At 34.9% G+C, this 16226-nt stretch overlaps 1 protein-coding gene across 1 annotated transcript in view; it reads right to left on the bottom strand.

The window, feature by feature from the left end:
- The window catches only part of TEX11 (testis expressed 11), a 219150-nt gene that overhangs the window by 79567 nt on the left and 123357 nt on the right, over positions 1 to 16226 (bottom strand). Inside the window, exon 17 of the mRNA XM_084789325.1 lies at positions 9891 to 9993. Within this exon, the coding sequence (XP_084645451.1) occupies positions 9891 to 9993 (103 nt within the window). The remainder of the gene's footprint in view (positions 1 to 9890; positions 9994 to 16226) is intronic.

The raw sequence follows: 16226 nt of genomic DNA, 5'->3' as shown, positions 1-16226 counted from the left end.
AGAATACTAAAGGCATGCTAAATATATCTTTCAACCATGATAGTACTATTGAACTAGAAATTAATAAAAGGAATAATCTTGAAAAAAATCAAATACACAGAAATTAACCGGCATGGTTATGGATAGGTTATGAAACAAAAAATAATTAAGGGGAAGTTTTTAAAATATTTTGAGAGAAATAAAAATGAAAACATAAACATCAAACCTATTCTAAGAGGGAAGCCTATAGTAATAAACATATACTTAAAAAATGAAAGGAAAAAATATACATAAAAACTGAAAGAGAAGAATAAATTAAAAATTAAAAATTGAAAGAGTGAAAGCAAGAAAGAAAAATCAAGTGGAGGGAGGGGTATACACCTATAATCCTAACACCTTGAAAACAGAGAAGATGATTTTAAGCTCAAGATTTGTCTGTATTACATAGTGAGTGAGGTCCAGGCCAGCCTGCTCTACACAGTGGGACTCTGGGGTAGAGGGGTATAGAGAGAAGGGACAGGGAGGGGAGGAATAATAATAATCATATCAAATAAACAAATTAGCATTATACCTCAAGGAATAAGAAAAAGCCCAATTGTAGCAGAAATTAGTATATAGCAAAAAAATCAAAATTTACATAAATGACATAAAAACTAGAAAAACAAAGATGGCCAATTAGGGGGTGCACAGGGGCAGGGCCAGTAATCGCAAATGGAACCTTGAAGGAGATCACAGGTGTGAACAACATTTGAGGCTGCCTGCCAATGAAATATTACTCATGGATCAGGACAGCACTTGCAATCCTATCACACAATGAAAGAAAGACTCAGAAGACAGAAGCCTTTGCAGAGGAACTTCCAGTGGAGCAAGAGAATTCCAGAAATCAGTGAAGTAACCTGAGAGAGTCCAATCAAGCAATCAAGCAAGTCAATTTTTGTACACTATACCTTCACCTAGCATTTTCTCGTTACATCTACTTCATTTAATACTTAATGTCACCTAAGCAGATCCTCTCAGTCCGCTGTTCTTACCCTATATCGCTTAAACAAACAAACAAACAAAACTCAAAACAAAACAACAAAAACTTTAGCCTTTTCGTTTGCTTTTCTTCTTCCAAAGAACAAAGTATATCCTGGTTTGCAGAGTCCATTACTGGATAGAGTATATTTGCTTCTTTCTTTTCAGACTACCTTTCTAAAACTTCCTTATTCCCTTGTTGCCCATAAATTGCCATCTTCTATCTATGTTTACTTCCTTGGCTTTCTCTCTACCACCACAATATCAATCCTTAGTTTTACAGTGGTTTTTTTTTTCTTTTTCTTTCCATTCTTATCCATAGTAACCAATGAATCAACACACAGTATGATTAATGTCCATTTACTGCCTAAAATGCTTAAGGGTGGTTGTTTTATAGTTGAATATTATTCACTCTCATAGTAGGTCTGCTCCTGGATATTGACTGTTCCTACAGACTGGGGATAGAGCCCAGTATCTGAACACAAAATCAAACCAAAGAAAATGACACTACAACCCTCTTCCACCTTGAACACTGCAAACACTTAAATCGAAAAGAAACAAAGTGACCAAAATTTTTTTAAAAAAATTTAACCTATGATCTGATTGTTGATGCACAAGTCCCCCCAACTCCTCCAAAAAAACACAAGCAACATGAAAAACTAAGACATGTGGTATCCAAAACTACCAACCCCAGAGCAAAAGAATGATTATAAATTTGTTCAAAAAAGTAAAAAATTAGACAAATAAATTCTAGAATGAATTCCAAGGAAACAAAAATGGCAGAACGATATATGAGCATCTAGAAAGGTATAAAAATGGAATAAAGAAATAGAAATACTGAAAAAACTGAAATTATGTTAGAAATGAACAATAAGTCAAATTAAAAAGCCACTGTAAGGCTTGCCAAGAGAAAAGATTATGAATATAAGGACTTGAAGATAAGAATAAAAACAAAATTTAAAAACCATATGAATGAACATGTAAGATCTCTGGAACAAGATCTATTCCAAAGGCATAGAAAATATTTTGAATGCAATCACAGTGGAAAATTTCCCGAATTGAGCAAAGGAGAATTCCATCCAAGTGCAATCCAAATATAAGTGGCATATGGAACATCAAATACATAGGTCTGGAAAAGAAACTCTTTACATCATATAAAACACTAACTATATATAACAAAATGTATATTGGAAACAACAAAAGACAAAGCAAAACAAAAGAACAGGTCACACACAAAGGAAGCCCATCAGAATAGCAGCTGCTTTATCATCAGAAACTTTAAGAGCCAGAAGAGCATGAAATGATGTATTTTAAGTTCTGAAAGATTACAGCTGTCAATCCAGCAAAACAATATGCCATAATTGATGGAGAATCAAAAACATTCTCTGATAAAAGGAGAGTAAGCAATTTATGACCAATTAGCCAGTTTTACAGAGAATACAAGAAGGAATTCTTTGGGATAAAGAGAAAAATAAAAACATCCAAGGGGCTACAGGGGAAAAATAAGAATCCCAAAAATAGTAGATAAGAAAATGATGATTAAGAAAACACTAAATACTAAGAATCAATAAGTCTGAATACTCAATATCTCATAAAATTTTATTTAAAAATCCACCTACTTCCTGCTTCTAAGAAACATGCCTTGCCATAAAAAGACACTATCTTAGGCTACATAGGATGGTAAAAGGTAATCCACGCATTAGAACTAGGAAATAAGGTATTGCTATTCTGATAGCTGACAGAATACACCAGACGAAGACTAGTCAGAATATACAAAAACAGTCACTTTATACTGATCAATGGAACAACCAATCAAGAAAGCATCACAATTCTAAAAATATATGCACTGAACATGAGGTACATCCAGTTTCATTTAAAAAAAACATCATTATATATAAAGTAATAGGTTAATCCCAATATAATGGGTTACTTCGATACCCCATTCTCACCAACAGGTCATCCTAAGAAAAAATAAACAGAAAAACATCAAATTAAATGACAATCATAAATAAAATGGACTTAACAGATACCCACAAAGCATTCCATCCAAACACTACAGAATACACATCCCTTCTCAGCACTCCAAGGAACTCACTCTGAAACAGTTTATATATAATAGGATGCAAAGCAAGTATTAAAAAATTAGAGTACTGAATGGGAGAGAAGGCTCAGCAGTTGAATGCTTGCTGCTCTTGCAGAGGGACAAAGTTAGGGTATCAACACACACATCAGGTAGGTCATAGATTCAGAAGATTCAAAAGCTTCTGGCTTTTTCAGACACACACACACACACACACACACACACACACACACACACACACGCACAAACACACACATTGTATTTAAAGTACACATGAAAATTGAAATAACTTCTTATAATCCATTTGATCACAAAATAATAAACCTAAAAATTAATAGCAACAGAATCTACAGAAAATTCTACAAACTTAGAGATTAAATAATACAATATTGAATGATAAATGGATTATTGAGGAAATTAGAAATCACCAGGATTTAATGTAAATGGAGACCCAACATACCAAAGCCTGTAAGATACAATGAAAGCAGTCTTAAGAAGGAAGTTTATAGCCATAAGTGCCTACGTTAAAAATTCAGAGAAATCTCAAATAACATAAATTATGTCTCTTAGAATCTTGGAAAAATAAGATTAAGCCAAACATTGAAACAGTGAATATAAAGAAATAATAAAGATTGGGAAAGAAATTAATTATATGGAACAAATAATTACAAAGAATCAATGAAACAAGGAGTGGATTCTTTGAAAAAAATCAGTAAGATTCACAAACATCTAGCCAAATTAACCAAAAGGAAGAAGACCAAAATTAGTTAAGGTAGAGATGAAAAAGGAGATATAGCAAGCTATCAATGAAGTTCAGATCATAAAGACATACCTTAAAAACTTACATCCCAGTGAATTGGAAAATCTAAAAGAAACAGGTGAGTTCATAGATGCATATGACTTAGCAGAGTCAACCCAAGATAGTACAAAGAATTTTTCTTAACAGAACTATAGCAAGTGAGGAAACTGAATTAAAAAGCATCCTACTAAAAAATGTCCAGGCCAAGATGGAATATTACAGAATTCTACATGAACTTAAAGAATTAACATCAATATTTTTTAAATTACTCCATAAAACAGAAAATGAAGGAAGGCTTCCAAATGTTTTTTATGAAGTCAGTATGTTATACATACACAAACACATATGTGCATGTGCATGTGTGTGTGCACACATACACACATACACACACACACACACACACACACACAGAGAGAGAGAGAGAGAGAGAGAGAGAGAGAGAGAGAGAGAGAGAATATCACAGACTCTAATGAACTTTTATGTAAAAATCCTAAATAAAACACTTGCAGACCAAATTCAAGAATACACCATGATCATGATCAAGGATGGTTCAATATATGTAAATCAATAAACATAATACTTGATATAAACAGATTCAAGGACAGTAATAACACAATAACCTCAAAAGATGCAGAAAAGGCCTGTGGCAAAATTCAACATTCTTTCATAATAAAAGCTTTGAAGAGACTTGGAATGGAGGAAACAAAACTCAACATAGTAAGGGCTATATATGACAAACCTACAATCAACATCATGCTAAACGGAGAAAACTCAAAACATTTGCACTAAGATCAGGAACAAGACAAAGGTGTTTCCTGTCTATATGCCTATTGAATATGGTACTCAAAGTCTTACCTAGAGCAGCAAAAGAACAGGAAAAAACAGGAGAGATTCAAATAGGAAAGGAAGAAAAGTATCTTTATATGTAGATGATATGATTCTATAAATAAGAGACCCTGAAGAATTCACTAGGAAACATTTAGAACTGACATATAGTTTCAATAAAATACAGGATACAAAATTTACATCTAAAATCAGTAGTCTTCCTACATATAATGAAAAATACATTGATAAAGATATCAGGAGGATAATACCTTTTGTTGTTGGTTGTTTTGAGACAGGGTTTCTCTGTGTAGCCTGGGCTGTCCCAGATTCACTTTGTAGACCCAGCTGGCCTCAAACTCACAGAGATCTGCCTGCCTCTGCCACCCTGAGTGCTGGGATTACAGGTGTGCATCACCATACCCTTTACAACAGCCTGAAAAAATAAAATACCTTGGAACAAACCTAGACAAGGAAATGAACAGCTGCTGTAATGAAAACTTCAAAACACTAAGAAACTGAAGAAGACACTAGAAAACAAAAAGAATGGATTGTAAGAATATTGTAAAACCAGATATTCCCCTCCAAATAAATCTACAGATGCAATGCAATAGCAATCAGAATTCTAACAGTATCCTAGGACCTATTCTCTCCCCAACCATAGGCTTCTGATCAGGATTACAGTGTCAGGAATGAAATCCCCTCCTGAGAACCAGACCTCAAATCCCATCAGAAAGCTAATAGTCACCCCATAGCAGTCATGCCATTATCAGTACGCATAGCCTGCCTAGCAGGTTACCAAGATCATTGATGTATTTTATTCCAACACAGACGGCATGCATAGCATATTTTGGCACTATGAGTGCTAGTCAACAAGGAGGGAGTGTTTCTGTCAGTTTAAGGCTGATTTTCCTATGTCCTGCAGCCAGCATGTGTTGTGTTTTCAGCAATAGTGTCTTACCATATGGTTATGATGAGTAACCAAGGATAATGGCAACAGCCTGTGTTTCTTTGGAGACGTCTGGGCCTCCTTGACCAAGTTACTCCCAGGAAGCTATACCATGCCTTGTACTATGATTTTCATTTATTCACCCATGTCTTCAGAGAGCAACAGTGTTGTCAAACCATACATATTAATTCTGTTTGAACTTTTTTAGTTGTGTTTTGAAATTAGTTTACTAACTAGTAGGTTTCCGTAAAACTTTTTCAGAGATCCTTAGATTTTGGTTAACCTACTCCTGGCCCCTACTTGCCCATCTCCATCCCCATTTAATCCTTTAACCCTCAGTATTCCCTACTTCATTTCACATGTATCCTATTATCCTTCCACTTTTGAAAGTTGGATTATGAGGTAGTAGGCTTCCATACGGCTTTTTATACCCTTTCCATTAAGTTACACCTCCTCTTCACTTCCTAATTACTCCCAGACTCCCACACCCATCCTTGCTTAAGCCTTTCTGCCCTCAGTGTTCCACTTCACTGCTTTTGTTTCACCTATATGTTACCCTCTTCATTAACATCCTCTGAAAAAAGGCAGGTACTGCATAACACCTACCTAAGACCAAGCCAGGCAAAATCACACCATACGGTAGGTGATTTCTAGTCCCACTCCTTACTTAGGAGGTACTGGCATTTTATAGATGCTAGGGGAGGAAGAAGAGTCTTTTGAGTATGTGATCACTGGTAGGTTTCCTGTGATCTACTGGATGGCTGCATATCAATGCACATACTGGCAGCATTAACTAGACTTAGTGGATTATAAAAACATAAAGATATGAAGCACATGTTTTCTCTCATATGTAGATTCTAGATTCCAATTTTTCAACATGTTCATTTATGTGAGAATAAGTGTAGAGCTCAGGAAACTGGAAAGAGGAGCATGAGAGAAGCAAAAAGAGTCTTTAAAGAAGTGACTTTAGTAGAATGCATATGATATAAAAGTGGAAGTGGGACTACTAGAGGTAAAAAAGATTAAGAGGAAAAAGGGGCATGGGGGGGGTAGGTTCAATCCTAACTAATGATGTGTGGGGGAAAAAACCATACAGAGAGCTATCTGATCAATGGTAAGATAATTAAAAAACACAAAATAAATGAAAAGCAATTTGAATGAATGGGTGGTAAAGCCCCTTCTCATAACTTTTAAAACTTTTGAGTAGGTTGGCTCAAATGACAAAGTATAACCAAGTACAGTGAATAAAATAATCTCCCCAATGCTTGAGCAATAATTTGCCCATTTCAAATCCTCTAGATAGGTGGTCACTTTTTTTTTAACTGTAGAGGAATTCTAACTCAGCAACATTGCTGCTCTAGCAAGGGATCATATCCAAATACCTTCTACATCTATATTATCTGGCTGGAATACAGATACATCCTTAGTACACATCTTTAATCACAAACAATGAAGGTAAAGTTAGTTTGTAGAAGATTACATATTTGAAAATGACGATTAATTGAGAGGGAGATAAAGTGACAAATTAGAGAAAGACTTGACATATTAAGATATGCTCAGCTCTCAGGAGAACAGAGAAAAGAGGTGACTTAAGAGAGAACAGTGCAGAGAAAGGGAGAGGAGGCAGTTTTACCTACAGAGTTTTACAGAGACAAGTTGAAGAGAGAACAAGCTAGACACAGGTGAAAACAGAACAAGACAAAGAATGAAAATGAGACAGAAGCTTAGAACAGATTGTTAGAGTTAACTAGAGACCAAGTAGAGCAATTCAGTCAGAACACGGGAGAAGCCAATCTGATCAGTCAGCTTGAAGAGGAGTTTGAGCCAGAACAGCTGAGCTGAACCTGCTAGCCAGAATTCAGAAACCGCTAGAAAGAGTGAGCTTATTTAGCGGTAAGTCACAAGGCTGAAAACATTTAAGGCATAGATAAGATTGTATGGTGCTGAAAAGCTTTCAGGAATAGGCCTAGGTTAACAGATGGAGGCAGTAAGCCTCCAAGATGACAATTACATCTGGCAAATAAAAAATATTTTCCATCTTACTTTCACATACCCTCTAGTATTTTAGGAGCTTAAACTCAAGAATTACACTTGAAAAGAAAACAGAGGGGATGGAATATAGGAATGATATATAAATAATATGGATAAAGGGGTAGACTATTGAATCCACTCTTAAACTATAGAGCATTAATAGCCAAAAAGCTTACATTGGTATAAATATTTATATACTGATACAAAATTAAGGTGTTTTTTTTTTGTTACACCATATGTATTAACTCTTGTTGAGATATTGTACCTTGGTGATTCTTAAGGAAGCAACGTTAAGTTCTAGACCTTTTAAAAGCTACTATTACAAACTGTTTAGGATAATTAAGTTATGCAAGTTAATATTTAGCCAATCAAGCTCACAGTCATGTCTGATACTGGTCTAGTTTATTATACAAATATGCTTCCTAGGCTGAAGATAGTAAATAGCTAGAAACAAGCAACATTTGCCTATTAAGATTTATGATAGATAGATAGATAGATAGATAGATAGATAGATAGATAGATAGATAGTCTTATAAAACCCCCAGAGATTTACAGAATGTGGTATTTTAAAAATTGAGTTATTATTTTAAGGATGATTTGACAATAAGGTATGTCAGCTCCTGGCAGCAGCCCCTTTCAACTTTGAGGAAGAGATGAGCATCGAATCTCTTTATAGAGTTTGCATCAAATGTGACAAGCTAGCCACTACACAAGAAACTGTCCTTGCCTCAACTGCTGACAGTACGCTGTCCAAAGTGGACTAATACACATAGAGACGTTGACTGCCAAGCTTTGCAAGGATGATAGGCTAGTCTTTCATAGTTCCAGCTTCACAAAAAGTCTGTCAGATATTCTGGGTCAGAAGGCTGAAGATGGTCCAACAGTTGCTAAGAAACTTGGGTGGTTGTCCAGGTTAGATAGCTACCTCTGTCATTTCTATAATTTTGGAAGCTGCTTGCTCTGCACTTCCTATAAACTCAGGTAATATTTATTATTTCTCAGGTCTATGATAGGGTTGAGACTAGGTATAAAACAGTCTCACAATTAAGCTTAAGTTGTCTTAGGATTTAAAGAATTTGTTTTAAAAAGTTTTTTTTAGGTCTAAGTAGATTTTTTTTTCAGGTTGATAAGTACAAACTATGATAGGCAGTGATCTGGGTATAGAACTCTGAACTCACTAAGATAGGATAGTACTTTCACCAAAGTTGCCAAACACAAATGGACTGGACATTGTGAATGGAAATCTTAACTGATTTATTTAAAATAATTATTTTTCTTTTTTTATACTTTATTATAATTAAGAATAAAAGCCTTTTTATCTGGACTAAAAGAGGGGAGATGTAGGTATAATCTCTTGCATACTGAATGGTTTCTTCACCTGTCAAAGAACAGCCGACTGGCCTATAGTTGAGGCAGGAAATAGGAGGGAGGAGTTCCAGCAGACAGAGCGAATGCTGAGATAAGGTGAAACATGCAGATTGATGATTTGCTCCCAGACACTGAGGAGAACAGATGCATGAAATCTTAGCAAAAGTAACCGGCAACATGACAGAACTAAGAATAGAATAAACAGGATATTAGTTATGAGCAAGTCAGGGAACATTTCCAGCTATATTGGTCTAGGCTTTTGTAAATATACTTAAGCCTCAGAGTTATTATTTCTAATAACAAGGCTGTGGGTAAAAAGCACAGGTTACCAGAAAACCTCCAACATTATTGTATAGTTTTTATGTAAATATTATTATGCCTTTAGTTTAGTGTCTTAAAAACAGCGTATCTGATAGGGAAGATGTTTTCTTCAAAGTTGCCAAATACAAATAGCCAAAACATTATGAATGTAACATATATATAATTCCTGATTGTTTCATGGTTATTTTTGCCGTAGGTAGATTATTGTATATATGTGTAATAATATAAGTGTATAGGTAAATTATTTAATTAAAAAAGTGTATCTGTTTTCTTTCTTTTTTGTTTTTGTCTTTATTTATTTTAGTGGTTCTTCAAGATAGGGTTTCTCTTGTAGTCCTAGCTGTCCTGGACTCACTTTGTAGACCGGGCTGGCCTCAGACTCACAGAGATTTGCCTGCCTCTGCCTCCCTGAGTACTGGGGCTAAAGGCATGCATCATCATGTCTGGCTGTATATATTTTATTTGTTTTTTTAATTCCTTGAGAGTTTTTATTGTTCACACTAATACATAGAAAATATTTATACCTCTGTCAGAGTTTCCCTCCATGACTGCAATCTTGAATAGATAAAACTGTGTAAAAATGTTTGTAGGATCCCATTGCTCAGCTTCTGCTATAGCCTCTTTAGCCTGAAAAGAAAAACATTGGGTTGATTTTATAAAATTCCTTAACATATTTTATCAATAATATTATTGATTGACACAATAGTTGAGGAGTACTCACAATGAAAAGGAACCTAAAAAATTAAAGACCTGCTGTCTTAGAAGGCTAGGAAAATGGTTTTGCTTCTAGAACCAGAGTGATTAAGCTATGTTAAAATAACTTTCCTTCTGAAAACAAGCATAAATGTTGGATAACATGCTTTAATTTAAAAAAATAAGAGAAATAATAGAACAACTGGGAAAGTTTCAAAAAAGTTATAAAACCAAATCTAAGAAAAAGTGAAGTCCCAGAAAGTAAGCACAGAACCAAAACTACTTTTGGATGGTAGGTGTTTATAAATGTGGGCAAATATTTACAGAAAATTTGACAGGCTTTGGTAAATCAGGAACTAGACATCAAGTTCCACAATATCACATGGTTAGACTAAGTCAGAAATAGACTTACTCCTACTTATAGCCACTCCAGGAATCCACAAAGAAAGTTACTTTAGCACTGAATAGAAGGCAACACACCACATAGGGGGAAATGTTCCTTGAGTTGTAGCACAAGTAAGAGTTTTTTGTTTGCAGCCTTAAATCACAGTATTTGGTGGGGAGAGGGCTCAAAAGACCTAAAGTTATGAATGATTGCTCCCAAAAATATGAAAGAAGAAAGGGAGATCCTTTCTAGGAGAAGAGGCATTCATTTTAGGCTTCAAAATATTTTATAAATAATTTTTCAAGAATGATGAGCTGTGAACATTAAAAAATAACCAAGCACCCTATAAAATCAGGCACCATAAAGGAATAAGAGTAGAAATAATAATAGGAACACATATTCAAAATACAGAAACTGAGATAATGAAAAAAATGTTACAAAACATCTACACTTTCAAAATTTTAAAAAAGATATATTTAAAATGCAAGTAGGCAGCTGAGCATGGTGGCACACACTTTAATCCCAGCACTTGGGGAGGCAGAGGCAAGCAGATCTCTGTGAGTTCGAGGCCAGCCTGGTCTACAGAGGGAGTCCAAGACAGCCAAGGCTACACAGAGAAACCCTGTCTCAAAAAACAAAAACAAAAACAAAAGATTAAAAGTAGGCAGATTAATAGTAATACCTAGTAAAACAATGATCTTTCAAGCTTGTATACATACTAATTAACTTTTTCTATGCTACAACAGCTTTAACATTTTTGACTATCATTGAACTTCATGGAAACAAACACTAATTTTAAAGATTTATTATTTTTATGTGTATGTGTGCTATGCCTACATGTATGCATGTGTACTGCATGCATGATTAATGCTTAAGCACCCAGAAGAGGACATTAAATTCTCTGTATTGAAGTGAAATATGTAATAAGCAAAATAAAACAACACAAATAGGATGAGTAGTAGATTAGAAATGGTAAAGAGAAATTTAACTGAATGATAAAACAGAAAAGAAGTAACAAAGAGGATGGGTAAATCCCTTGCCTAGCAGGAACAATACCCTATGTTTGGCCCTTATCACCACAATCATAATTAAAACATGGTCTTGGGTAAGGTTTCTACTGCTATGATAAAACATCATGATCTAAAGGACCTTGGGGAGGCAAGGTTTTATTTTAGCTTGGATGTTATCACTGGAGCAGGAACCTGAAGATAGGATTTAATAGAGGCCATGGAGTAGTACTGTTTACTGGCTTGCTCCTCATGGCTTGCTTAAGCTGCCTTCTTACAGCACTCTGACCACTAGATTATGGATGGCACTGCCCACAGTGAGCTAGGCCCTCTCACATCAATTATCAAACAAGAAACTGTACCAAGGCTTGCCCATAGGTCAATATGATTAGGCCATTTTCTCGATTAAGGTTCCTTTTTCCGAAATAACTCTAGCAAGTTGACATAAACTAGCCAGTATAAACATTAAATATACAGAACACAGAAAAATGCTATTAACAATAAAATATAAACATAACTAAGAATACAAACCAGCACAATAAATAAATAAAACACATCAGAAGAGCTGCCAATTACCATCCATACACATATTTCAATTAAATCTAAATATCAATAGGCTCAATTCTATAATCAAAAGACCCGAGCAAGCTCGATGTATTAAAAAAACAACAACAACAAAATCTGTCCATGGCCTGTGCAGCAACAGAGGGCCATGTTGATGTCCATGGTTTGTACTGCTGCCCCTGTACGCCATATGGATGTCTGTGGTCCTTGCTGTCACCAGAACCCATGTAGAAGTTCATGCTCCATGCTCCTGTTGACTGCAAAGAGCAAGGAGGCTACTTTTGCAGTGGTATGAATGGCTGAAGACTCACAGCTGAAAAGAGGGGCATAGAAGACTTCTGTGACAATACCTAACCCCGTCTCCATGCCAATCCACCCCCAAAAAGTAACATCCTAGACAGGAAACCATCAAAGAGAACACTTACAAATTGTAATAGGACCGGGCATGGTGGCTCACGCTTTTAATCCCAGTACTCAGGAGGCAGAGGCAGGCAGACCTCTGTGAGTTTTAGGCCAGCCTGGTCTACAAAGTTAGTCCCGGGCAGTCAAGGTTACACAGAGAAACCCTGTGAAACCAAAAATAAAATTGTGATAGGGAAGTTGAAGTGTAGCTCTCCACAATTGAGAACTGCTGGTAGGGGTGTAGGTGAGAAAGGCTGAGTTTTCTTTAATGGGCTGACTACTGGGAGTTTGATCATGCTTGCATGAGTATATGGGCAACACAAACTGAAATTGTGGATTTTTCGTTCCTTTTTTATGGGGGAGATCACAAAAATAGGGAGCAGACCTGTGAGGACTAGGAAATGAGTATGATGAAGGTGCATGATGTGAAATTCCCATGTCATCAACAAAAACAGTATGCAGGGGGGAAAAAAACCAAAATACATGTATCTGGTGCCTACAAGAAACTCAGATTTAAAGATAGATACTATCTTAAAGTAAAATAACAGAAAAAATTATTCCAATAAAATGGGTAAAAAAGAAATCAGTTACTGTCATCCTAGTATCTAATAAAATAAACATCAAACTTAAACTAATCAGAAGAGACAGTATGGGGCACTTTATTCTAATCAAGAGATTAATTATTCAGGGGACTATCACACTACAGAACATATATGCACCAAAGACTGCTGTATCCAATTTCATAAAAGTATACTACTCAAATTAAAGACAGAGGTTAACACAAAACCAGTAACTGTAGGTAATTTCAACACCCTACTTTGTCCAAAAGATAGATCATCTGGGCAAAAAAAAAAAATAGAGAAACCTCGAAATTAAACAACATCATCCTACATCAAATGGCCCTAACAAATATATACAGAATATTTCATCCAAATGCCAAAAAAACCCCAAAACAACAAAAAAACAAAACAAACTACACAACAGCACATGGAAACTCTTCTAAAACAGACACAAAGCAAACATTAAAAAATACAGATAAACTGAAATAATTCCATGTACCATATCTGACCATTATCCAGTAAAACTAAAAATTGACAGCAAACAAACTCCAGTAAGTATACTAGTTCATGGAGATTAAATAACTCATTATGAAATGGTGAATAGGTCAAGGAAGAAAAGGAAAAAATGAAAACATTCTTGGAATTAAATGAAAATGTATCATGACTAAACCTCCTGGGTACATAAAAAGCAATACAAAAAGGGGAGCTTATAGCCCTAAGTATCTACACTAAAAGATAAAAAAAAATTAAATGACTTTATGATGAAACTCAAGAATTTGAGGGAAAAAGAATGAACCAAACCTAAACTCAGCAGATGGCAAGAAATAATAATCAAAGTAGAAATTAATGAAATAGAAACAAAACAATACAAAGAAGCAATAAATCTAAGAGCTCATTCTTGGCCCAAGTAACTATTAAAAAAAAAAAGGTAGAGATGACCCAAATAAGCAGAATTAGAAATGAACAGAGAAATACAGAATATTATAAGGTAATGCTTTATAAACCTATACTCCATGAAGTTGGAAAATCTAAAGGAAGTAGATCATTTTGACTCATCCAAACTACCAAAGTTAAACCAAGAAGATACCTAAACATAGCCACAAAAAAAGGAGATTGAAACCATAATAAGAAGCTCCTTCCCATCTGTAACTGGTCATGTGGCCTTAGCTGGTATTTATGAGTATCTTTCTCTACTAATCATTCTGTATTTCCTCCACCCTCGGCAAATATTTTAGCAAGTCTTGGCTCTCTTCCTCGAGAAGTAACCCATACCTTCCCTCCTGATGGGTCTGTGTCCTTTGTCATCCTGCCTGGATTAGGCTGTTGTAATTTCCAATTGCCTTTAATCATAGGACATGGTAGCACCAAGGGACACCCTGAAGGACCTCTTGCACTCCAGACATAATCTTTCTTACCTCCACTGTGGAGAAGAAATCTTATTTCCCAATGATAATCTGGAACCCTCCTAACACTGTTATTCGTTTCTCAGCATTTTGGCTTAAGGGCATCAGAAGCTCAAAGTGGCCAAGGTGGGAGGGGAGTCTGAGCTTCTAGTTCAATGGAATGTTTGCTACGGCTCCTACCAAAAGCAAATTACGGATTTGATTCAATCCCAATCAAAATACCCACAGCACTTTTCACAGAAATAGAAAAAACTCCTTAAGCTCAAATGGAACAAGAAAAGACCACAGAATCCAAAGCAATCCTGAGCAAAAATTATAATACTGGAGGGATTGCTATTTCAGACTTCAAGATATATTATAGAACCATAGCAATAAAAACAATATAGCACTTGCACAAAAACAAACAGGCAGACCAAGGAAATAAAATAGAAAACCCAAACATGAGTATTTGAAATTATAGCCAACTGATACTTGACAAAGAGGGGGGGAAATCATGGGAGAGAAAAGACAGCAACTTCAGCAAATGGTGCTGGGAAAGCTAGATGTCCATGTGCAGAAGAATGAAATTATGACTGACAATTAGCACCCAGGACCTCATGAAACTAAAAGCGTCTGTACCATTAAGGAAACAATTATTTGAACAAAGAGGAAATCTAGAGAATGGAAGTAAACTTTTGCGTGTTGGACTACCTGGATCATATCCCGAAAGCCACTCAAATAAGTCCATTAGTAAGTATGTATGTATGTATACATGCATGCATGCATGCATGTATGTATGTATATAGATATATAGACATATAGATATAGAGAGAATGTATCTATGTAATCAGTTCTGTTCCTTTAGATAACCCTGACTAATACAATTACCTATAACCCAATATTCCTTCATTAAATAATTATCCATAAAAATAATAATAAAATCTGAAGTATCTGTACTTTCATATTCATTAAAAGGATTATTTAATAATAACAAAGATGCATAGGCAACATAAATGTCCATTAATGGATAAATAAATTTAAAAAGCGTACATGCAATGGAATATTATTCGGCCTCAACAGAAGTTCTGCAATGTGTCATAACATGGGTGAACCCTAAAGATGTACTCACCAAAATAACACAGTCATAAAGGACAAATAATGTAAGATTCTACTTTTTTGTATATAAAGAATTTAAGAGTGGAATAATGATTTCCAAGGACTAGAGGAAACTAATAAAGAGTTACTAATTAATAATTATACAGTTAGAGAAGCAAGATAGATCTTACCAAAATTTGTCATATAATATCATATTTGAATTCAGAAATACTGTTTGATATGCAAAAAACTAGTTGAGGATAGATTCCATTTTAAGTTTAATAAAATAAAAATAATACTATTTGAATTTGGATCTTGTTTGAGGATTTTAAAACATTGATTAAATTATATTAATAGTTACTTATAGGACTGCTCATATATTTCTGGTTCTTTTCTTAATTCAGTGTGGTAAATTCTATTTTTTCTAGGGATGCATTCATGCATAAAGTTGTTCCAATACCAATACTCTCTTGGCCTTTTTCATTTTCTCTCTCTCATCTCCTTGTTTGTCTTACTAGAAACTTTCTTATTTTATTAGATTTTTCAAAGAGCATAGCTTTGGCTTTCTGGGTCTCTTCTACTATCTGTTTGCTTAATATATCAAAATTTTCTAAGGTAAATAGTTTTATTTTAAAATGCTCTTTGGATTTATCATGTACTTGTTTTAGTAATTTCTAGTGACAGAATATTTGCTTTTGCATTTACAATTTTCTTAGAATATATTTATGTGAAATATTTAATGCATTTCCCACTAAATGCTACCTCAGTTTTA

This window comes from Acomys minous, assembly GCF_964271855.1.
Source record: "Acomys minous genome assembly, chromosome: 7".
Classification (NCBI taxonomy): Eukaryota; Metazoa; Chordata; class Mammalia; order Rodentia; family Muridae; genus Acomys; species Acomys minous.
This window is presented reverse-complemented; position numbering and strand designations above follow the sequence as displayed.